This window comes from Sorex araneus, chromosome 6 (assembly GCF_027595985.1).
Source record: "Sorex araneus isolate mSorAra2 chromosome 6, mSorAra2.pri, whole genome shotgun sequence".
Lineage (NCBI taxonomy): Eukaryota > Metazoa > Chordata > Mammalia > Eulipotyphla > Soricidae > Sorex > Sorex araneus.
The window spans coordinates 88,091,606-88,114,817 of NC_073307.1; the positions used below are offsets into that span (position 1 = coordinate 88,091,606).

A 23,212-nucleotide genomic window follows, 5' to 3' on the forward strand; every position below is an offset into this window, starting at 1 on the left:
AAAGTTTCCTTAGAGTGTGTGAAGAGTGTTGTATTTCACCCTGGAGCCCTTAGGCCCTTGTCTTGGTACATCAGTGGGGCAGAGTGTGAGATGTCGTGCAGCCAGCAAGGAGCGTTTCTCAAGTCACGCTGGGTGGGACCCACGAAGCCCCCCTGAATGAAAATCCTCATTGACCTTACAGCTAATCTGCAGTGAGCCCCCAGTTTTACAGAAGAGAAAACTCAGACAGAAAGACAGACAGACAAACAGACACACACACACACACACACACACACACACACACACACACAGAACCATCTGAAACCTGGGCATAACCAGACTTTAGTCCAAAGACCCGCTCTGTTCTGTTTAAGACATTTGCCACTTCCCCCGGCTGTTTTATTTTGTTTTGTTTTGTTTTGTTCTGTTTAGTTTTGTTTTGGGGGGGCAGGTGGTTGTTTGTTTTGAGGGGAGGGCTTGGGGCCTCCAAAGCAGGACTCAGAGGATCCAGGAGTGATGGCTGGGGGGACTCAGCTGACAAGCCAAAGGACTCAATGTTGGGCGCCACCAGGGATGCCCCGGCAGTGCACAGGGGCCCATGCGGTGTTAGGATGGACCCCGAGTCCATGTGCATGACTCCCCACCACCCCTACGTGAGCTCCCAGCCCCAGACACCATTCTATGTCTCTCTCTTTTTTTTTTTTTTTTGGGTCACACCCGGCGATGCACAGAAGTCACTCCTGGCTCTGCACTCAGGAATTACCCCTGGCGGTGCTCAGGTAACCATATGGGATGCTGGAAATCGAAACCGGGTCGGCCGCATGCAAGGCAAATGCCCTCCCCGCTGTGCTATTGCTCCAGCCCCTCTATGTCTCTTTGAACCAGACCCCCACCCCCTAATTTTTGGCGTCACCCACTTATGCAGAGTATCTTCAAATGAACCCCACAAAGAGGGTTCAATGTCTGTCCAGACAGCCTTTAGGTATATTGGCCTTCCTTACATCCAGCGGCAAAAATGGCTACGAATACAGGGGGACCAGGGGCCAGAGAGATAGCACAGTGGGTAGGGCGTTTGCCTTGCACACGGCTGACCCCAGTTAGATCCCCAGCATCCTAATGATGGTCTCCTGAGTGCAGAGCCAGGAGTGACCCCTGAGCATTGCCAGACATGCCTCCCCCACAGAAAAAAAGATCAAGGAGACCAGGAAGGAGGAAGGTCTCAGGGCATTGGGCCTCGGAGTCAAGGGTCCCCTGGCTCTACCAGCTGACCCCCACCCTGCTTCTTCCTGGTCTCCCCGCTGTGTCCATCCCCCAAGCAGAGCTTCTGTCCAGGAGAAAGGGGGGCAAAAGTCCCCACTGTGTCACCAATGGACTCAGGCCCCTCCTCCAACCTTGGAAGACATGCACGGGATGCAGCTGGACTCAGTTGGGAGTTCCCCTCCCCCACACTTCTAGGGCCCCCGGGACCCCGGAGGGAGGGAGCCCCGGCTTCACGGCGCCCTGGAGGAAGTCTCTCCCCCTATAAAGTGCTGAGCTCAGCTGCCCTGCCCTGCTTTAGGAAGCAGAAAGACAGCCCCCGCCGCCTCCGCACCCCCAAAATGAGGAACATGCAAGTCACATCATGTGCGTCCATGGTCAAAGGCGTGCAGGGAAGGAGCAGCTGCCCTCTGGGAAACACGCAAGGTGTGAAAGTCGGGGTGGGCAGGGAGGGCGAGGAGGGGAAGGCGTTTGCTTGGCATGTGACCGATCTGGTCCGATCCCCAGCATCCCGTAGGGTCCCCTGAGCACCGCCAGGAGTCATTCCTGAGTGCAGAGCCAGGAGGAACCCCTGAGCATCGCCGGGCGTGACCCAAAACACACAAAACGAACAAACAAAAAAAAATGTGACACATCCAAAAGAACAAAAGCAACCGCTGTTGGAGAGGATGTGGGGAGAAAGGGACCCTTCTACACAGCTGGTGGGAATGCCGACTGGTTCAGCCCTTCTGGAAAACAATATGGACGATTCTCAAAAAATTAGATATTGAGCTCCCATTTGAACCAGCAATACCACTGCTGGGAATATATCCCAGAGAGGCAAAAAAGTATAATCAAAACGACATCTGCACATGTATGTTCATCGCAGCACTGTTTACAATAGCCAGAATCTGGAAAAAACCCGAATGCCGCAGAATGGATGACTGGTTGAGGAAACTTTGGTACATCTATACAATGGAATACTATGCAGCTGTCAGAAAAAAGGAGGTCATGAATTTTGTAGTTAAGTGGATCGGCATGAAAAGTTTCATGCTGAGTGAAATGAGTCAGAAAGAGAGAGACAGACATAGAAAGATTGCACTCATCTATGGTATATAGAATAACAGAGTGGGAGACTAACACCCAAGAACTGTAGAAATAAGTACTAGGAGGTTGACTCCATGGCTTCGAGGCTGGCCTCACATTCTGGGGAAAGGGCAACTCAGAGAAGGGATCACCAACTATAATGTAGTCGAAGGCCATGCTGGGGAAGGGAGTTGCAGGCTGAATGAGGGCTAGAGACTGAGCACAGTGGCCACTCAACACCTTTATTGCAGGCCGTAGCAGCTAAATAGAGAGAGAGAACAGAAGGGAATGCCCTGCCACAGAGGCAGGGTGGGGTGGGGGGGAGATGGGATTGGGGAGGGTGGGAGGGATGCTGGGTTTACTGGTGGTGGAGAATGGGCACTGGTGAAAGGATGGGTTCCCGAACTTTGTATGAGGGAAGTATAAGCACAAAAGTGTATAAATCTGTAACTTACCCTCACGGTGATTCTCTAATTAAAAATAAATACATTTAAAAAAAAAGAAAAAAAAATGTGAGCGTGATCATGATTGTTTGTCTGAATAATGGGCCTGTGCCAGGACACGATGGAGTCACGCCTCGTGCACAGGCCTGGGCTCAGTCCCTGACATGGCAAGACAATAACAATGATTATTGTGAATTATTATTGTTCAATGGCTGGAGCGATAGCACAGTGGGTAGGGCATTTGCCTTGCATGCAGATGACTTGGGTTCGATTCCTCCGCCCCTCTCAGAGAGCCCGGCAAGCTATCAAGAGTATCCGGCTCGCACGGCAGAGCCTGGCAAGCTCCCCATGGAGTATTCGATATGCCAAACACAGTAACAACAAGGCTCCCAATGGAGATGTTACTGGTGCCTGTTCGTCGAGCAAATCGATGAGCAACGGAATGACAGTGAGTGACAATTGTTCAATTTTTAATCTTGGGTAGTATTTTTTTGGGGGGAAGGGGTTTGTTATACCACTAATGTGATGCTCAGGGTGTGCAACGGCACTGGCCACAATGGGAAGGGGAAAGCACAAAAAAATAAAAAAAATATTGTGAACTTGAGCAATTGATTGCCCCTGGCCAACTGGACAAGGCGGGGCTGGGGGGTAGCAGAGCGGGTAGAGCACTCGCCCTGCACACAGCTGAGTTCAGTCCTTGGCATCCCATTGGTGGTGCTCGGGGGCTAGTCCAGACTCAGTGCCCAGGAAGGTCCCCAGTGGGACTCAGAGGGTCGTGCCATGATGGGGAATCAAACCTGAGGGTCCCCTGTGCGAGTCACGTGTCCCAGGCCTCGGCATCATCTCCCGGGCACTGTAGGGAAGGTTTTATCTGAACAGTCTGTGCAAACTCTCCACACCGTAACACAGAGCCTGGCACAAAAAGAGAACTTCTTTCAATCACTTGTATCACTTGTCATCCCGTTGCTCATCGATTTGCTTGAGCGGGCACCAGTGACATCTCCATTCGTCCCTGTCACGTGCTGCTGTAGCCCAGTGGCATCTGTTCGTTCCAGGAACATAAAGAATCTCAAACTGTTCATTCAGGGTCTTTTTTTTTTCCTTTTTGGGTCATACTCAGCGATGCACAGGGGTTACTCCTGGCTCATGCACTCAGGAATTACTCCTAGCGGTGCTCAGGGGACCCTATGGGATGCTGGGAATCGAACCCAGGTTGGCCGCATACAAGGCAAACACCCCACCGGCTGTGCTATTGCTCCAGCCCCGCACAGGGGTTACTCTTGGCTCATGCACTCAGGAATTACTCCTGGTGGTGCTCCAGGGATCATATGGGATGCTGGGATTTGAGCCCTGGTTGGCTGTGTGCAAGGCAAACGCCCTACCCGCTGTGCTATTGCTCCAGTCCTCATTCAGGGTCTTGACAAAGTCTGACCATCTCAGTGGGTGGCCACACGGTCTTTAGACGTCCCTCGGAATCTAGTCGGTAACAGCTCTAGTCCGGCGGTCATCTTCAAATAGCATTGCATGTCCGGCCCATCTGATTTTCGACGCCTTGGCAAACGAGACAGCATCCCTGATTCTTGATGGTCGATGGAGGTTGGAACGCCAGATTCCTTCTCTCACTTGAGAGAAACGTGATACTCCAAGCATGGCTCTTTCAATTCCTCTTTGGGATACTTAAATAACGTTCTCATCCTGTTTTCATAGGACCCAGGTCTCTGAGGCATATGTTAGTGCAGGAAGAACAGTGGAGTCGAAAAGATGTGCCCAGAGGCAGAGATTCTTCCTCCTCTTAACCACTTCTTCGACGCTCTTGAAGGCGTTCCACGCCTCTCTCTTCCTCCTGCTCAGTTCAGGTGCCAGGTCGTTCGTCATGTTGAGTTCTCGACCCAGGTACACATAGCTGCTGCATTAGGAGATGTGGAAGATTAATGCTTCCAAGTTTAGAGAAACGTGTTGTTAAATCGTCTAACACAATTCAAAGAGAAAGGGGCCAAAGAGATAGCACAGTGGGTAGAGCTTTGGTTTGCCTTGCACGCAGCTGCCTCGGATTTGGTCCTGGCATCCCATAAGGTCCCCTGAGCACTTCCAGGAGTGATCACTGAGATCACAGAGCCAGGAGGAAGTCCTGAGCACAGCCAGGTGTGGCCTATACACAAACACACACAATTCTAAGAGAAAGAGGGGTCTTAGGAGCAGGAAAAATAACCAGAGAGGAGGGGTCCATGATCAGGCCAGGGAAGAGATGTGATCAGGGAGTGATCGGGGAGTGGAAGAGATGAAGACTGGAGCTGGGGGGAGGGGAGGTGACAGGCAGTGCTGACTCATGAATGATGAATGAAGAACATCACGTCACACACACACATAATCACAGAGCGGCCGAAAGGGCACCGGGCTCCGTCATCGCGCTGATAAGGATTCTGGCCCAGCCCTGCCATTCTGTTCGGATGTGTCACAGGGAAATGGGATCGGCTCGGGTTCCAGACTGGATCTGTAAGAACTGTGAATGTCGGGACCCCCCAAGGACAGCTCCGTGGCTCAAAAAGCATCTGCATTGGGACTGGAGCCATAGCACAGCGGAGAGGGCGTTTGCCGTGTACGCGGCCAACCTGAGCTTGATTCCCAGAATCCCATAGGATCCCCTGAGCACTGCCAGGAATAATTACTGAGTGTAGAGCCAGGAGGAACCCCTGTGCATTGCTGGGTGTGACCCAAAAAGAAAAAAAAAGCATCTGCTTTGTTGGTGGAAGACCAGAAGTTTGGGGGCCAGATCAATAGCACAGCAGGGAGGGGCGTTAGCCTTGCACGCAGCCAATCCAAGTTTGATCCCCGGCATCCCATATGGTTCCCTGAGCTCCGCCAGGAGTGATTCCTGAGTACAGAGTCAGGAGTAACCCCTGAGCATTGCTGGATGTGGCTCAAAAAGATTTTTTAAAAAGTGGTATTTTAAGATGATGACTTCAGGGGCTGGAGCGATAGCACAGCGGGGAGGGCGTTTGCCTTACACACGGCCAACCCGGGTTCGATCCCCAGCATCCCATAGGGTCCCCTGAGCACCGCCAGCAGTAATTCCTGAGTGCAGAGCCAGGAGTAACCCCTGTGCATCGCCAGGTATGACCCAAAAAGAAAAACAAAAAAGATGATGACTGATATAGTACAGTGAATAAGGCACTTGCCTTATGTGAGGCTGACCTGGGTTCGATTTAAAGCATCCCATATTGTTCCCTGAGATCCGCCAGGAGTAATTACTGAGTGCAGAACTAGGAAGAACCCCTGAGCATTGCTGGGTGTGACAGAGAGAGAGGGAGAGAGAGAGAGAGACAGAGATAGACAGAGAGACAGAGAGAGAGAGGGAGGGAGAGCGGCAGAGAGAGGGAGAGAGAGAAAGAGAGGGAGGGAGAGAGGGAGAGAGATGGAGAGAGAGAGAGAGCGAGAGAGAGAGAGCAGGAGTTTGATTCCTGGTGCTGCCCACAGGTGCCTAGTGTGGTTCTGTTGTTGGGGTTCGAGTGTGTGATCTCAGGGTGGGCTGGAGGGGGCTGCAAACACCTGAGTGAGCAACAAAGCCAGGAGGGAGAGCCTGGGTGAGTGGTTCTGTGAACTCAGCAGCTAAGGCAGGTGACTGCAGGTGAGCACTGTGGCCGAGCCTCACAGCCGGGAGAGTGGGGATGCAACAGCGCCAACCCCAAGGGGAAGCGGAGAAGACGGGCTGGAGAGACAGCGCAGCACTTGCCTTGCAAGTGTCCAACCTGAGTTTGACCCCCGGCATCCCATATGGTCCCCCGAACCCATCAGGAGTAAATCCTGTGCCTCACCCCCCCAAAAAATAAACTTGACAAGGAAAATGAAGCCAAGAACCACCCCCAACACACACACACACATACACACACACACACACATTTCCTCTATCATTCTAGGTGTAGACCCCAGCGTCCAGGGCGCCATCCGGATGGCCAGGAGGCAGCCCTGGTGGACATGGAAAGCCAGAAGCAGCCCGGCCTGGAGGGGCGGGACGGGGCAAGGTCACGGGCACTGCCATTCACCCAGAGCCAGCTCTGCCCAGCAGGCCCCGCCCTGTCCACCCAGCCAGGGGTCAGGCGGACCTGGCAGCAGGCGGCTCTGACTGAGGGGACAGTTGAGACACCCTTTACCCTTCATCGACCAGGAGAGGGACGCTGGGAATGATCACACGTGAGGCCGAGCCAGGGCACAGCGGGGATGGGGGTAGGGGGCGCTGGCTTTTCATGCGGCCAGCTCGGGTTTGGTCCCATCATCCCTTGTGGTCCCCGAGCACCAACCGGAATAATTCCTAAGTGCAGAACTAGGAGTAAGCCCTGAGCATCGCTGGGTGTGGCCCAAAATCAGAAGGAAAGAAAGAGAGAAAGAAAAAAAAAAGAAAGAAGGAAGAAAGAAAGGAAAAGAGAGAGGGAGGGAGAGAGAAAGGAAGGAAGGAAGGAAGGAAGGAAGGAAGGAAGGAAGGAAGGAAGGAAGGAAGGAAGGAAGGAAGGAAGGAAGGAAGGAAGGAAGGAAGGAAGGAAGGGAGGGAGGGAGGGAGGGAGGGAGGGAGAAGGGAGAGAGGGAGAAGGGAGGGAGGGAGGGGAAGGAAGGAAGGAAGGAAGGAAGGAAGGAAGGAAGGAAGGAAGGAAGGAAGGAAGGAAGGAAGGAAGGAAGGAAGGAAGGAAAAGAGAGAGAGAGAGAGAGAGAGAGGACCACATGAGTTCCTGGCCAGTGACCTTTGCTCCCTGCCTCCCAGCCCCCAGGCCCCCTCTGTCCCCCCAGCTGACTCCTCATGACAGGGAAGTGGCACTCCTCTCCTGCTATTCAGGGAGTCGGGGTGTTGGGAAGGGAAGTCACCCCAAACAGTCACTTCAGGGCTGATGCTGGAGTGGGAGAGGTCAGAAAACTGGGGGTCCGCTGTTCTCAGATACCCCCATCCCCCTTGATTAAAGCTCCGAGGAGTCGCACTCGTGGCTATGATCTCTCTGGCTCCCTGAAGCCGCCAGAGGCCACTCTGGGAGACTCAGTTTCCAGAAGAACCTGGCCTTTGCCTGGCCCTGTCCCGAGGTGGCTGAGCGGGAGCGGGGGTTCCTAACAACAGTCCCCAAAAGGAAAGGGGGTGCAGGGGGCTGGGAGAGAGTACGGCGGTTCCAATGCATGCTAGCAAGCATCCAATCTGGATTCGATTCCCAGCGCAGTGCTCCCAGCATTGCTGCGGGGGGGGGGGGGGGCCGGCTCCTGTCAGGGGAGTTGGGGTATCCCCGTCACCACAGGGTCCAAACAGCACCATCCTCAGGCCTCTGCACTGAACTGATGACCCAGTTGCCCAAGAATCACCAATGGGAACCTTGGGACTCCTAAGCACTGTTTGGAAGGACCCCATTAAAAAAAAATAGAGAGGCTGGAGCTATAGCACAGTGGGTAGGGCATTTGCCTTGCACACGGCCGACCCGGGTTCGATTCCCAGCATCCCATAGGGTCCCCCGAGCACCACCAGGAGTAACTCCTGAGTGCAGAGCCAGGAGGAACCCCTGTGCATCACCGGGTGTGACCCAAAAAGCAAAAAAAATTAAAAGTAGAAAAAGGGAGGCTGGAGAAAGAGCACAGCAGGTAGGGTGCTTGCCTTGTATGCAGCCAGCCAGGGCTCAGTCCTCAGCCTCCCATATGGTCCCCTGAGCACCAAGGAGGGATTCCTGAGTGCAGAGCCTGGAGGAACCCCAGAGGCTCCCCAGGTATGGTCCCCAAACCAAAAAGAAATCAACAAATAAATAAATATAAAGAAAAGGAGGCCCATGGGACTGGAGCGATAGCACAGCGGGGAGGGCGTTTGCCTTGCACACAGCCAACCCGGGTTCGATTCCCAGCATCCCATAGGGTCCCCCCAAGCACCGCCAGGAGTAATTCCTGAGTGCATGAGCCAGGAGTAACCCCTGTGCATCGCCAGATGTGACCCAAAAGAGAAAAAGAAGAAAAGAAAAGGAAAAGAGGCCCAGACATTGGAAGGTGGAGGTCATCCAGAGCATCGTGGAGCGGGTCTTCCGAGGGAAACAGTGCCCCCCCCGCCCCCACTTGCTCCTCATCCTCATGCAGCGAGGGCCCAGAAAGGCCCAGAGTAGGGCCAGAGTTGTCTGTCCTCCAGCCCCTGAGTGGTCACTTCCACACTGAAACCAAGCAGTCCAGGTGTCGGATCCTGCTTCCACCCCGGGATCCCCCGGGAGCCTGGGCGACCACTCCCCACTTCCTTCCCATGGGCCTCATTCAACTCTCCAGACATTTCATTTTGCCCCAACGTTTATTGAGCACCTGCTTACTTGCTCCAGGAGGGCCTGGACTAGACCCAACAGCTACAGACAAGAAGACTCAGCCTTGGGTTTTAATCCCGGGGTGGAAGGAGACACAGGTGGCAGTGCTGTGGACACGCCAACAGAGTGTCATGGCAGAGGGGAGGGATGGATTCTGGGAGCCTTCCTGGAGGTGGCGGTGCCTGAGCTGGGTTCTAAGGGATGCGGAGGAGTTTGCCAGCAGCGGGAGGAGAGATTTGCCAGCGAGTGGCAGAGCTTGAGTCGTATGCCAAGTTATGAAGGACGCGGGGCGTGACTGTGGGTTCTGGAAACGGGAAGAATCTTGGGGCTGACCAGAGTGGACACCCCTTTCCCTACCTGCGCTTCTGCTCTGGGCCTTGTCCTGGCAGATCAGGAATGGGGGCTTTGTCCAAGAACTAATGAAGGAGGGGCCGGAGCGATAGCACAGCGGGGAGGGCATTTGCCTTGCAAGAGGCCGACCCAGGTTCGATCCCCGGCATCCCATATGGTCCCCTGAGCACTGCCAGGAGCAATTCCTGAGTGCAAAGCCAGGAGTAACCCCTGAGCATCACTGGGTGTGACCCCCCCATAAAAAAAAAACTAATGAAGGAAGCAATAGAACAGCCTGCACCCAAGTCCCGTCTGGGGCTGGCCGTGGCCCTCCTTGGTGGGGATCCCGAGCACTCGCTTCTTTGTATTTATGGTCTCAACCTCCCCTCCACCCCCGCCCCCATTTCTTAGGTAAGTTCCTCGTTGGGGCCCCAAGTGTACTTGGCTGATGCGTGAGAGAAGACTTGTCTGTGATGGTGGGGAGGCCGGAAGGTTCCAGAAGGAGGCAGAGGAGTCGAGGCAGCAGTTTGGGGCCACTTTCTTTAAGTCCAATGTGGGACAATTTCCCCAGACCACCCCAGCCCTCTCCCCGCTGGTCCCCACTGGCCCCGGACACTGCCCGGCGCGGTCCGCTAGGCCTGGGGTGGGGGACACTGACCTTCACGCCCCCACCCCCATCAGACCCCCCGGGGGGTCCCGGGCGGACACCCCCGCCGGGCTGGGGCCCAGGCTGGCGTAGGCGGGCGGCGGGGCCGCGAGGGCGGCCTGCGGGGCCGCGGAGAGGCCGGGGGGCAGCGCGGAGGCCGGGGTGGAGGCCGGGGTGGAGGCCACCTCCCGCGCGCCCCCGCGGCCACCGCGGCCCGGGGACCAGTAGCGGCTGCGGAGCCTCCGGAGCAGCATGAGGGCCGTGATGACCAGGAGGTCGAAGAGCAGCTCGGCCATCTCCACCACGGACAGCACCGACGAGCCGAACCACAGGCTCCACTGGCTGCCCAGGTTGGACAGGAGCGTGACCATCTGCGAGGGGGGAGGGGCGGGGTCACGCTGACGGGGCGGGGAGGCGGAGGCTCCCCTCCCCTCGCCTCCACCCCAGACCCTCCCCTTCCCCCTCCCTCTCCCTCTCCCCCTCCCCCTGCATCTTCTGCTTTCCAGCACTCCACATTTCCCTGCGAAGACCCCCCAGTGCCCTAGAGACATCCTTCCCCCTCCCCTCCTCCCTGCATCTTCTGCCTTCCAGCCCCCCACTTTTCCCTGCTAATACCCCCCAGTGCCCTAGAGACATCCTTCCCCCTCCCCCTCCCCTGCATCTTCTGCCTTCCAGCCCCCCCACTTTTCCCTGCTAAGACCCCCCAGTGCCCTAGAGACATCCTTCCCCCTCCCCCTCACCCCTGTATCTTCTGCCTTCCAGCCCACCCCACTTTTCCCTACTAAGAACCCCCTCCCATGCCCTAGAGATCCTTCCCCCCTCCCCCCACCCCTGCATCTTCTGCCTTCCAGCCCCCCACTTTTCCCTGCTAATACCCCCCAGTGCCCTAGAGACATCCTTCCCCCTCCCCCTCCACTGCATCTTCTGCCTTCCAGCCCCCCCACTTTTCCCTGCTAAGACCCCCCAGTGCCCTAGAGACATCCTTCCCCCTCCCCCTCACCCCTGTATCTTCTGCCTTCCAGCCCACCCCACTTTTCCCTACTAAGAACCCCCTCCCATGCCCTAGAGATCCTTCCCCCCTCCCCCTCACCCCTGCATCTTCTGCCTTCCAGCCCCCCACTTTTCCCTGCTAAGACCTCCCCAGTGCCCTAGAGACATCCTTCCCCCTCCCCCTCACCCCTGCCCTACAGCCCCCCCACTTTTCCCTTTGAAGACCCCCCTCCCCTACACTTTCCCAGCTAAGACACCCCCATCCCCCCAGACATCCTTTCCCCCTTCCCCTGCACCCCTACATCCTCTGTTGCCCCTCCCCTGCTTTCCCTGCTAAGACACCCCCAGAGGATGAGGGGTGCGGAGCTAGGCAGTACCGTGACGGATGGAGACTCGGAATTGGTTTTGTAGTTCAGCTCCTTGAAGAAGATGTTGAGTTTGGCCACTCCGTCTCTTTGGAGAAAGGAGGGGTGGGTGGGGAGGCAGGGCAGAGGTCTCATTTCTCAGACCCTCACAAAGTCCCTTCACCACCTGTCCCATCAATCCCCCCCCCCACCCCGCCGCCCCTCCCAGAGATGGTGGGGGAGGACGCAAGTGCTGACCTCTTGTTGGTGATTGTGTAATTGTTCTGCCGGGAAAACATCTGGAAGACCCAGTCCTGGGAAAGAAGGGGGGTGTCAGTGGGGTCACCCGCACACCCCACTCAGGCACGGCCAGAGGACGGGAGGGGACGGAGCCAAAAACACCTATGCACAGTGACCCAGAGATGACCAGCCACGCACTTCTCACACACACACACACACACACATGCACGCATGCATGAACACACACATGCACACACACGCACGCATGCACACACGCCAACACCCATCACCCCCTCTCGGTCCCCCACCTTACCTGGGAAGACACTGACGGCCATCGGGAGTAACCGGCCGAGAGCTGGTAGCTGGTCACACTGGGGATGGAGGAAGGGGCTCAGCTGGGTGGCCCCAGGTTCCCCCTGGCCAGCTGCCCCCTCCCCCGTGTTCTGGGGACCACCCACCTGCACGGTTTCTTGCACTTGGAGAAGCAGCCCAGGCGGTCTGAGGAGAAGGCGTCCTGGAGCTTATAGTAGCAGTAGCCTGTGGGGGCCAGAGGTGCTGTCTGCCCAGGAGACCGCAGCCTTCTCCCCCCCATGCCCCGGGGGCCTCCCGGGACCCTTGACAGCCGCTGCACAAGACACTTGGGCAGCTCCAAGTAGCAGCCCCCAAATATGCTTAAGACATTACAATTAAGTCCGGGCCAGAGAGATAGTGCAGGAGGGGGAAGGCGCTTCCTGGCATGTGGTTCAATTGCTGCTATAGTCTAGGGTCCCCTGAGCACCACCAGGAGCGACCCCTGAGCACAGAGCCTGGAGGAAGCCGTGAGCACTGCCAGTGGGGCTCCAACCCCCTCCCCCCACGAGTAAAGTAAACGTTTGAAAGGGACACAGTACGGATACAGGATTGAGGTCGGGCATCCAGAGAGGCGAGCCTGCAAAGCCTTTTTTTTTTTTTTTTTTTAGCTTTTTGGGTCACACCTGGTGATGCACAGGGGTTCCTCCTGGCTGTGCACTCAGGAATGACTCCTGGCGGTGCTCGGGGGACCCTCTGGGATGCTGGGAATTGAACCTGGGTCGGCCGCGTGGAAGGCAAATGCCCTCCCCGCTGTGCTCTCGCTCCAGCCCCCAACCTGCAAAGTCTGACTGTAGGGAGTGAAAGATGGCGATGAGCCAGGAGCATCCTGGTGTGATCCTCTCCACGTGCCCTGTGCAAGTGTACCAAGACAGGGAGGAGGGGGCGGGGGGCAGGGCAGAGAGGGGCCCGTGCCGGGAGGGGATCAGGCCTGGAGCGTGCCAGAGGGGTCAAAGGTTCTTGGTGATGAAAATGTCCTAAAACTGATGGCGGTAACTGTTGCACAACCGGATGGCCAAACTACAGCCCCGAGGATGACGACACTCAGGCTGAGGGTGGACGAGCCAGGAACCATCTCAGCGAAGCCCTTCAAAGGGGGGGGGGGCTCGAAGGGACAGGACAGTGCAGAAGGTGCTCGCCTTGTGGGCGGCTGACCCAGGTTCGACCCCCGGCATGTCCTAGTGTCCCCGTTAATAATGATTCCCGAGTGCAGAGCCGGGAGCAGGCCCTGAGCATTGCTGGGTGTGACCCTAAAACAAAAACCAAAGAAGGATCCAGAGAAGGATCTTATGGGTCCCTCCTCTCCCGCTGCTCAGGTTCTCAACAAGGTTACTGGGTTATTCTTACTGCTTCTAGTCACCTGTTCTTGAAGTCCTTCTTACTCGCCCCTCCTCTCCCCTACTGAACCCTCCCTTCTTCTCCCCTCCCCATATTCTCTCCTCTCCCATCTTAGCCTCTCCTCCCCTCTCCTCTGTTCTTCTCCCTCCTCGCTCCCCTCTTCTCCTCTCCCCTCCCTCCTCTCCCCTTCCCTCCTCTCCTCTCCCCTCCTCTCTCTTCCTCTACTCTCCCCTCCTCTTCCCTCTCTTCCCCTTTTGTCCTCTCCCCTTCTCCCTTTTCCTCCTCTCCTCTCCCCTCCTTTCCTCTCCTCTCCTTTTCCTTCCCCTCCCCCTCCCCTCCCCTTCCTTTCCTCTTCTTTTCTTCTTCCTTCCTTCCTTCCTTCCTTCCTTCCTTCCTTCCTTCCTTCCTTCCTTCCTTCCTTCCTTCCTTTCTTCCTTCCTTCCCTCCTCCTCTCCTCCTCCCTCCTCCTCCCTTTCTTCTTTCCTTCCTTCCCACTTTGGGGCCCCACCCAGCAGTGCTCAGGGGCCACTCTGGATCAAACCTCGAGGAGCACTCCCCACAGTGTTGGGGAGTCCCCATAGGGTGCCGGGAGAGGGAGGCTAACAGGTGCCACAATCAAACAGGTCCTCCCGCATGTAAGGCCTGTGCTCCGGCCCCGTGAGATCTCTCCCCACCCAACACCCCCAGGGAAAGTCTTCACTTCTGCCCGACACCCTCCACCTGGCAGGGCTGGGAGAACGGGAGGAAGCTGCTGCCCCCCCTTTCCTCTCAGGGCAGCAAAAGGCAGCAGGAAAGATTCTCAGAAAGCACCAGGCTGGAGTGATAGCACAGCGGGTAGGACGTTTGTCTTGCACTCGGCTGACCCGGGTTCGATTCCCAGCATCCCATATGGTCCCCTGAGCACCGCCAGGGGTAATTCCTGAGTGCAGAGCCAGGAGTGACCCTTGTGCATCGCCGGGTGTGACCCAAAAAAGCAAAAAAAAAAAAAAAAAAGAAAGCACCAGGCTGGGTTCACAGTCAAGTTCCTCTCCCTGCAGGGACAGCTCTGTCACAGACTTCTAACAGCTTCGAAAGCGCGGGGCACAGGGGCCGCGGGCAGGGAAGCAAGGCTTCTGAGCTTCAAGAAGGACTGAAGCGGGGCTCTGGGGGGGTGATCGAGACCTGCCCCCTGCCAGCCCTGGGATGCTCCAGGCCAGAGCAATGCCAAGTCCGGGGCAGCCACCACGCTCTGGGCTCTGGAGCACCCTACAGTGCTCAGGACCCCTGGAGGGACTGAGGGGGTCTCCCGCCACAGAGGGAAAGCTTCTCAGAGGAGCGGCTGGGGACAAGAGTTCCGGGTGCAGCAGCCCCTGCTGTCTATAGCTTGTTCAGGGTCTTCCTCCTCTCCGCTTCCTAAGAGAAGCGTTCACGGCCGCAGAGGTCAGCTGGGAGGAGAGGAGCCCAGATTTTTTTTTTTTTTTGGACAGGACTACACCCAGCTGTGCTCAGGGCTTATTCCTGGCTCTGCACTCAGGGATCACTCCTGGCGGGGCTCAGGGACCTGATGGAGTGCCGGGGATCGAACCCAGGTCAGCCATGTGCTAGGCAAGTGCCCTGTCCACTGGACTATAATAGCTCTGGCTCCGGAACTCAGATTTTGTCTACATTAAGGAGGAGAGGGGCTGGAGCAATAGTACAGCGGGTAGGGCATTTATTTGCCTTGCACATGGCTGACCCGGGTTCGATTCCCAGCATCCCATATGGTCCTCTGAGCACCGCCAAGGGTGATTCCTGAGTGCAGAGCCAAGAGTAACCCCTGTGCATTGCCAGATGTGACCCAAAAAGCAAAAAAAAAAAAAAAAGGAGGAGAGTCTGATGCTGTCTCAACTTCTTCTCTCTCTCTCTCTTATTATTATTATTATTATTATTATTTTGCTTTTTGGATCACACCCGGCGATGCTCAGGGGTTCCTCCTGGCTCTGCACTCAGGAATTACTCCTGACGGTGCTGGGGGACCCTATGGGATGCTGGGAATCGAACCCGTGTTGGCCGTGCAAGGCAAACGCCCTCCCCGCTGTGCTATCGCTCCAGCCCCTCAACTTCTCTTTTTAAAGGGTCACTCCCTAAAAAAAAAAGGAAAAAGGAAAAAGCGGAAGATGAATAAATAAGGGCAACTCCCTGCAGTGCTCAGGGTCCGAACATTGCCGGGCAGGTCCTTAGCCCTCACACATGCTAGGTACATACTCCATGGCTCAAGCCACGGCCCTGGCCCTCAACCATTTTGTTGTTGTGTGTATGTGAGGCGTGGGGGGCACTGGGGGCTGTTTCTTGGCTTGGGGCCACATCTGGCTATGCTCAGAGGCTATTTCCAGCTCAATGCACAAGGACTGCTCTGTCAGTGCTCAGGGGACTGTGCAGTGCCGAGTTCAAACCCAGGCCTCCTGCATGCAGCCCAGGTGCTCCGACTCCGTGAGCCGCCTCCCGAATCCCCTCAGTTGTTTTCAACTATTCCATTCCTTTGATTTGATTTGATTTTTTTTTAATGGGGAGCAGGGGCTGGAACAATAGCACAGCGGGTAGGGCATTTGCCTTGCACGTGGCGTGGCCGACCTGGGTTCGATTCCCAGCATCCCATAGCCCCCCCCCCCCCAGCACCGCCAGGAGTAATTCCTGAGTGCATGAGCCAGTAACCCCCTGTGCAATGCAGGGTGTGACCCAAAAAGAAAAAAAAAGGGGGGGAGGGGAAAGGAAAAAGAAAGTCTTCGATAAGTAAGTGCACTCTATGCCTCTGATTTGCAAGTTGCATATCCGCTCCTCGTGAATTGAACGGGCATGTATGTTGCAAGACGCACAGAAAATGAAAGCTGTTTGGGAAACGTGAACAAGAAGTATTTGGGGGGAGGGGCAGGAGAGATTGTATAGTACATGGGCTACTTGGGTTCAATCCCCAGCATCCACCAGCAGTAGCTCCTGAGTGCAGAACCATAAGTGACCCCTGAGCATCACCGGGTGTCACCCCCCCCAAGACAAAGAAAGTATTTGGGGGGTCAGGGCTCTGCAGCAGAACACTGGCTTTGCACACTTTAGGGCCTGGGTTCAAGTTCTGACACATGAAAAACAAACTTCCTTCTAGCATTTTCTTTGTTTCTCTCTCTCTCTCTCTCTCTCTCTCTCTCTCTCTCTCTCTCTCTCTCTCTCTCTCTCTCTCTCTCTCTCTCTCTCTCTGTTTTGCTTTTTGGGTCACACCCAGCGATGCACAGGGGTTCCTCCTGGCTCTGCACTCAGGAATTCCTCCTGGCGGTGCTCGGGGGGCCATAGAGGATGCTGGGAATCGAACCCAGGTTGGCTGTGTGCAAGGCAAACGCCCTCCTCGCTGTGCTATTGCTCCAGCCCCACTTCTAGCATTTTCTATCGGTCCCCACCCCACCTGCTGCGTGGTCAGCGGCTGAGGAGCAAACCAGGAAGCTCAGGACAGATCTGCCTGGCTGGATTCATCCCTGGCATCCCGTCAGTTCCCCAGGGAAGCCCCAGCAGTGATCCCTGAGTTCAGAGTCAGGAGTCAAACCCTGAGCAGCGCCGGGGCGGCCAAAAACACAACCAACAAAATCAAAACGTCTGGCCGCCCAAGCAGAGAGAGCAAGAGTCCGACACAGCCAAGGACCAAAGCAGGATGATCAGAGGCAGGCTGAGGAGGTCAGACCGGAAGGAGGCAGAAAGTGGGGGGTACAGGGGCTGGAGCGATAGCACAGCGGGGAGGGCGTTTGCCTTGCACACGGCCAACCCGGGTTCAAATCCCAGCATCCCAGATGGTCCCCTGAGCACGGCCAGGTGTAATTCCTGAGTGCAGAGCCAGGAGTAACCCCTGTGCATCGCTGGGTGTGACCCAAAAAGAAAAAAAAAAAAGTGGGGGGAGCAGGGGCAGAGGCGGAGGGCCCAGAGCAAGACCTGGGCTTGAGAGTAGGAGGTGGGGGGTGCCCTCGCAGCCTCACCCCAGGAATCGTGCTTTCGGTCACAGAACTCCACGCCCGGGCGCCGCGGGTAGAAGAGGTAGGCGCAGCCGCACTGGCGGATCATGCTCTCCTGGAAGCAGGAGTGAATACACACCTGCAGGAGAACAGGACAGGGGGGAGGCGGTGAGAGCGGCCAGGTCCAGCCTCCTCACCACCACCCCCCCGCATGCCTCCGACCCCTGTGTCCACTGCGCCTGGCTGGCTGGAGACGCCCAGCGCAGCCTCACCTGCTGGGTGTACTTCAGAGGGTGGTACAGGTTCTCCACGGGGACGTCGCTGCCGTTCTGGGTGCAGTCGCCATAGTCGCCGCCCAGTCGCACCAGGGCTTCCTAGGAGGCCCCCGGACAAGAAGCCAGAGGTCAGAGGCCATGGCCCGGGCCCCTTCCAGAATATTTCTCCATCCTCCAGCCCACACGGTGTCTCCTTCCCTGCCGACCGCTGCTCTTGACCTCATCGTTTCAAAACGTGTCCCCAGCCGGAGTGACCGCACAGCAGGGAGGGGGTCTGCCTTGAACAGTGGCCGACACGGGTTCCATCCCCAGCATCCCACGTAGTCTCCCCCACCCCTCCCTCCAAGCCCGCCAGGAGGAATCCCTGAGCATCGCCGGGTGTGGCCCCAAACAGAAACAAAACAAAACCCATGTCCCAGCCAGAGTGATAGTCCAGCAGGTAGGGTGCTTGTCGTGCTGGTGGGCAAACTTGGGTTCTACCTCCCGCACCCCCTAGGGTCCCCCTTAACCCTGCCAGGAGGGGTCACTGAGCTCAGGGCCAGGAGGAGGAAGTCCTGAGCACCACTGGGTAAGGCTGAAGACACAAAACAATCAAAACATGTTTCCAGGGGCCGAAGCGAGAGCACAGCGGGGAGGGCGTTTGCCTTGCACGCGGCCGACCTGGGTTCAATTCCCAGCATCCCATAGGGTCCCCTGAGCACCGCCAGGAGTAATTCCTGGGTGCAGAGCCAGGAGTAACCCCTGTGCATCATCGGGTGTGACCCAAAAAGAAAAAAAAAGAAAAAGAAAATGCTAGAAGCTTGTTTATTTTTCACGGTGTCAGAGCTTGAACCCAGGGCCTAAAACATGCAAAGCCAGTGTTTTGCTGCTGAGCTGCAACCCTGGCCCCCCAAATGCTTTCTTTGTCTTTTTTGGGGGGCAACACCCGGTGATGCTCAGGGGTCACTCCTGGTTCTGCACTCAGGAACTACCTCTGGTGGATGCTGGGGATTAAACCCGAGTTGTGCATCGCTGGGTGTGACCCAAAAAGCCCAAAAAATAAAATAAAATAAAATAAAATAAACAACAACAAAAAAACAGGTTTCCAAGGACCCTGACCCCCAGCATGTCCTGACGCCCCTCGGGACTCTTGTCCAAGCTGCACTCCTCAGGTACCTGTTTTCCTAGTGTCATCCGTGCCAGCGCCCCCCCACCCCCAGCCAGCCCTGGCTGGCCTCTGGAGCCTCCGCATAGCCCAGGCCTGTCCCCACAGGTCACCCATCGGCCGCCGCTTGCCTTCCTCATGCTGATGGAGGTCTCCACGCCAGGCCGCAAGTTAAAGCCGCCGTCGTCCATGAAGGGAGGCTCGTCCTGCCCGTGCACCATGACCCTGGCCCCCGTCACCGTGGACAGCAGGGGAATGAAGTCATTCTGCTCCGTACGCAGCATCAAAGACAGACCTGCGGGGGGGCACAGAGGCGGGGAGAGGTGTCCGGGGATGGGAACCCACATCATGCCCACCTGGCCTGGTCCCCACAGCTCCGAGGGGAGGGAGAGCCGGATCAGGAAGACAAACAGCGTGGGGGACCCCAGGACCCCGGGTGAGTGAGGAGAGCCCTGCCCTGGGCATGCTGCAAGGATTCTGTGCAACCCAGGAGAGACAGAATAAGGGGTGGGGGGTCCCCCCTCCATGTTTGAGAGAGACTTGTGGGGAGGTCCAAAGGCAAAGGTGAGGGGCTGGAGCGATAACACAGCGGGTAGGGCATTTGCCTTGCACGCGGCCGACCCGGGTTCGATTCCCAGCATCCCATAGGGTCCCCTGGGCACTGCCAGGGGTGATTCCTGAGTGCAGAGCTAGGAGTAACCCCTGTGCATCGCCAGGTGTGACCCCCCCCAAAAAAAAAAAGAAAGGCAAAGGTGAACTCAAGACAGGAAGGTGCCCCCCAAAAAATATGCACACAAGGTCACAGGAAGGCCCCAGGAAGGATGTGGGAGCGGAAGTGGCTCACCGTTGTTGATCCCGGGCATGGAAGACATCCAGAGTTTCGAGTTGTTTTTGTCATTGAACGTGTAGCAGTTGCCATACATGGGGTGGTGGAAGTGCGAGTAATTCCTTATGAGGAGAGAGAGAGAGAGAGAGCGTCGGGTCAGAGAGAGGCACCTCGGTGGTCAGAGGAAGCCAGATTTCCAGAACTCTCTGCTTCCGGTCCACCGACGACTCGCAACATTGTGTCAAGACGCTGGCTTCCCCAGGCTCCCCCGCCCACCGCCCCCACGCCTCTGAGGGCTCCGCAACCACAGCACAGAGGTCAAGAGATAGTCCAAGGTCGCGCAAACAGCACTGATGACCTTGGGACTCAAGCCTTGGTTGACTGTCTGAACCCGGGCTCCTTCCCCACCAGGCCACCAACCCCACTGGCCTTGTGCTCTCCCTCCCACTGCGATGTCACAGCATGAAGATACCCCCGTGGTGTTCTCCAGCCTCCTGTGTGTCTAAGTTTCCCCTGTGGATTTTATTCAGGGTGGGGGGGTGCAGTGCATGGTAAGTGGTGCGCAGGGCTATTCCAGGGGTGATTCCTGGTGGTGCTTGGGGTTTGCCTGAGTTTAATCCCTAGCACCACAGGGACTGAGTGCCTAGCAATATGTAAGAGCAACCTCTGATTGGTGAGACACCCCCCCCCAAAAAAAAAAAACTGGGGCTGGGGGGAAAGCCAGAGGTGAGATGAGACTAATGACATCACATTCATGATATACACAGTTTCCATTTGTTTGGGGCCACATCAGGCGATGCTCAGGGGTTACTCCTGGCCCTGCACCCAGAAATCCATCACTCCTGGCGGTGCTCAGGGGACTCCCTGGGGTGCCGGGGATTGAACCCAGGTCGGCCACATGCAAGGCAGGTGCCCTCCCCACTGTACTATTGCTTTGACCCCACATTTTGAAAAAAAAAAACTCAAAGACATACACGCTAGGCGCTGGGGGACGGGAGGTGGCGTCGTACCATGAGCCCGTTCAGAGCGCGCCTCCAGACCTGTATTTGAATCTCAGCTCTACCCAGAGACGCGGGGGGGACCACCGAGGTTCGCTGGAACTCGGAGAGAGGCGTGGCGGGGAGATGTGTGGTTTCTCACCCGTTACACGGGAATCATAAAAATACGCCACCACATGTGGTCAGCGCCCCAATAATCTGAGGACAGTGGTGAGCACTCCTGTACGTTTACCATGAAAATTATAGGCCCTCGTTAAGACAGGCAAGGTCAGAAGATAATAACAGGGGGCCAGAGTGACGGGGTGACAGGTGTGAGCAGAGGCAGGCTCGGGGGCCCCTTCCCCGACGGCAGCTTCTGTCCTCACACACACACACACACACACACACACACACACACACACAGAGCGGAGACGGGAACGAATGACATGCTGGCCAGTGTGTGGGTGCCTGGCGGGCCCCACCCGGCACAGCGGCCCTTCTGCAGTGCCACGGGAGGGAAGGGCTCCCTGAAAGGGGACAAGCTGGACAGAAAGCTCCGGAAATGGGAGTCAGGAGGGGACAGCAGGGGCCAGGGGCAGCAGAGGCCACAGGAGAAGACCCCCCCTCTTCCTCCCGGAGCCCAGTGCTTTGAGAATAGGCCACCGTCGGTCATGCCCTCTTTTTTTTTTTTTTTTGCTTTTTGGGTCACACCTGGCGATGCACAGGGGTTCCTCCTGGCTTTGCACTCAGGAATTACTCCTGGCCATGCTCAGGGGACCCTATGGGATGCTGGGATTTGAACCCAGGTCAGCCGCGTGCAAGGCAAATGCCCTCCCAACTGTGCTATCCGCTCCAGCCCCAGGTCATGCCCTCTTTAGCCAGGCTGTTCACTTTGCAAGTCCCGGAGTCAGGTTGCGTGGTGGGCAAGGGATGGGGAAAATCCTTGGCCGGGGTAGGTGGGGCTGAAGGCAAGGGCATTCCCGGTTTGGGTCCGAGATCCAGGGGCCCGTGGCTCAGGGGCCCGTGCCAGGGCTCTGTGATCTCGCACACCTGGTGCGATTCTTGACATAGGTATTGCCATCTTCCTCCTCCCTCGAGCAGCAGCAGTGCCCAAAGGACAAGGGTTACTTGTTTTTTCCTCCGGTGCCACTTCAATACCGAGAAGCCTGTCGAGCCGAGCCCAGACTGTCTAACGCTGCATGAATCGCCTTTTCCGCTCCCCTTTTACCAAGAAGCCGGCTCAGAAGAGTGGCATGCGACAGCCCGAGTGGGGTGAGGAAGTAACAGAGTCAGGACAGAAACTCCGTCTCGTCCCTCGCTCACTCCAGGCGATTTTCAGACACACATGAACACACACACACACACACACACACACACACACACACACACACACACACACACACACACGGGCTCATGCAATCGCACCACTGCCTTGCCCTGTCTGAGAGAGGCCAGACGGTTGCTGGGGTTCAATGCTACTCAAACAAAGTCACAGAGCAGTTCCCTTCCTACCCTCGGGTTCAACACCAGATCCAGGTCCAGAGAGAGAGAGAGAGAGAGAGAGAGAGAGAGACAGCATAGCGGGTCAGCGTTTCCCTTGCACCGCCAACCCAGGCTGAACCCCCGGGCACCCCATATGTTCCCCTGAGCCCTGCCAGAACAATCCCTGAGTGCAGAGCCAGGAGTCAGCAGCCCTGAGCATAGCTGGGTGTGGCCCCCAAACACAACCTAAAAACAAAAATCACAGCCAAATCTCTCATCTGTCCTCTTAGGGGTTGCCATGGTAACCCAGCTGTGCAGGCACTAGCAGGGGGTCTGGCAGAGGGCTCCGGGCAGAGGTTTGGACCCAGATCCATGCTCCACCTCTTCCCCCTAGGGATTTAATTAATCATCAAGCATTTCTTTTTTTTTTTTTTTTTTTGCTTTTTGGGTCACACCTGGCGATGCACAGGGGTCACTCCTGGCTCTGCACTCAGGAATTACCCCTGGCCGTGCTCAGGGGACCATATGGGATGCTGGGATTTGAACCCGGGTCGGCCGGGTGCAAGGCAAACGCCCTACCCGCTGTGCTATCTCTCCAGCCCCAAGCATTTCTTGAGTGCAGGCCCGCCCAGGAAGGAGTGTCCGTGGGGGCAGAAAAACTCACGCCTGGTTGCAGGATTCCTGGTTGAAGCGGCAGGCAAAGATGAAGTTGCCCAGCGCGTCTTCCTCCAGGGCAGGCGAGGTGTCGGACAGCTGGGACAGAATGTTGATGTAGTGGAAGCGGTACCACTCCCTCACCGCGTCCACCCCCGACGAGTACGTCTGGTAGAAGCAGTCGGATTTGTTCTGGTTGCACTGGACACGGAGAGCAGAGCGTGGGGAGAGAGAAGAGGCAAGGCAAGGTCAAGGAGTGAGGACTGGGGTTCATGGGGAGGGGAACGGGATGCAGGCAGGAGCAGAAGCCCCGGTGGAGAGAGGGTGGAGAGAGGATGGAGAGAGATGGAGAGAGAGGGAGAGAGATGGAGATAGGATGGAGAGAGGATGGAGAGAGGATGGAGAGAGATGGAGAGAGATGGAGAGATATGGGGAGAGGATGGAGAGAGATGGAGAGAGATGGAGAGAGATGGGGAGAGGATGGAGAGAGATGGAGAGAGGTGGGGAGAGGATGGAGAGAGATGGAGAGAGGATGGAGAGATGGAGAAAGATGGGGAGAAGATGGAGAGAGATGGAGAGTGATGGAGAGAGAATGGAGAGAGATAGAGAAGGGATGAGAGAGATGGAGAAAGGA

The 23,212-nt window shown here is 56.7% G+C and overlaps 1 protein-coding gene across 1 annotated transcript in view; it reads right to left on the bottom strand.

Annotated features, from left to right (window-relative positions):
* Positions 1-10,030: 10,030 nt before the first annotated feature.
* The window catches only part of SCNN1A (sodium channel epithelial 1 subunit alpha), a 31,263-nt gene continuing 18,081 nt past the window's right edge, over positions 10,031-23,212 (bottom strand). Inside the window, exons 4-13 of the mRNA XM_004610616.2 lie at positions 22,589-22,779; positions 19,484-19,587; positions 18,771-18,934; positions 17,493-17,594; positions 17,245-17,359; positions 12,049-12,127; positions 11,904-11,961; positions 11,609-11,664; positions 11,384-11,459; positions 10,031-10,387 (exon numbers count right to left, since the gene is read on the bottom strand). Of these exons, the coding sequence (XP_004610673.2) occupies positions 10,031-10,387; positions 11,384-11,459; positions 11,609-11,664; positions 11,904-11,961; positions 12,049-12,127; positions 17,245-17,359; positions 17,493-17,594; positions 18,771-18,934; positions 19,484-19,587; positions 22,589-22,779 (1,302 nt within the window). The remainder of the gene's footprint in view (positions 10,388-11,383; positions 11,460-11,608; positions 11,665-11,903; positions 11,962-12,048; positions 12,128-17,244; positions 17,360-17,492; positions 17,595-18,770; positions 18,935-19,483; positions 19,588-22,588; positions 22,780-23,212) is intronic.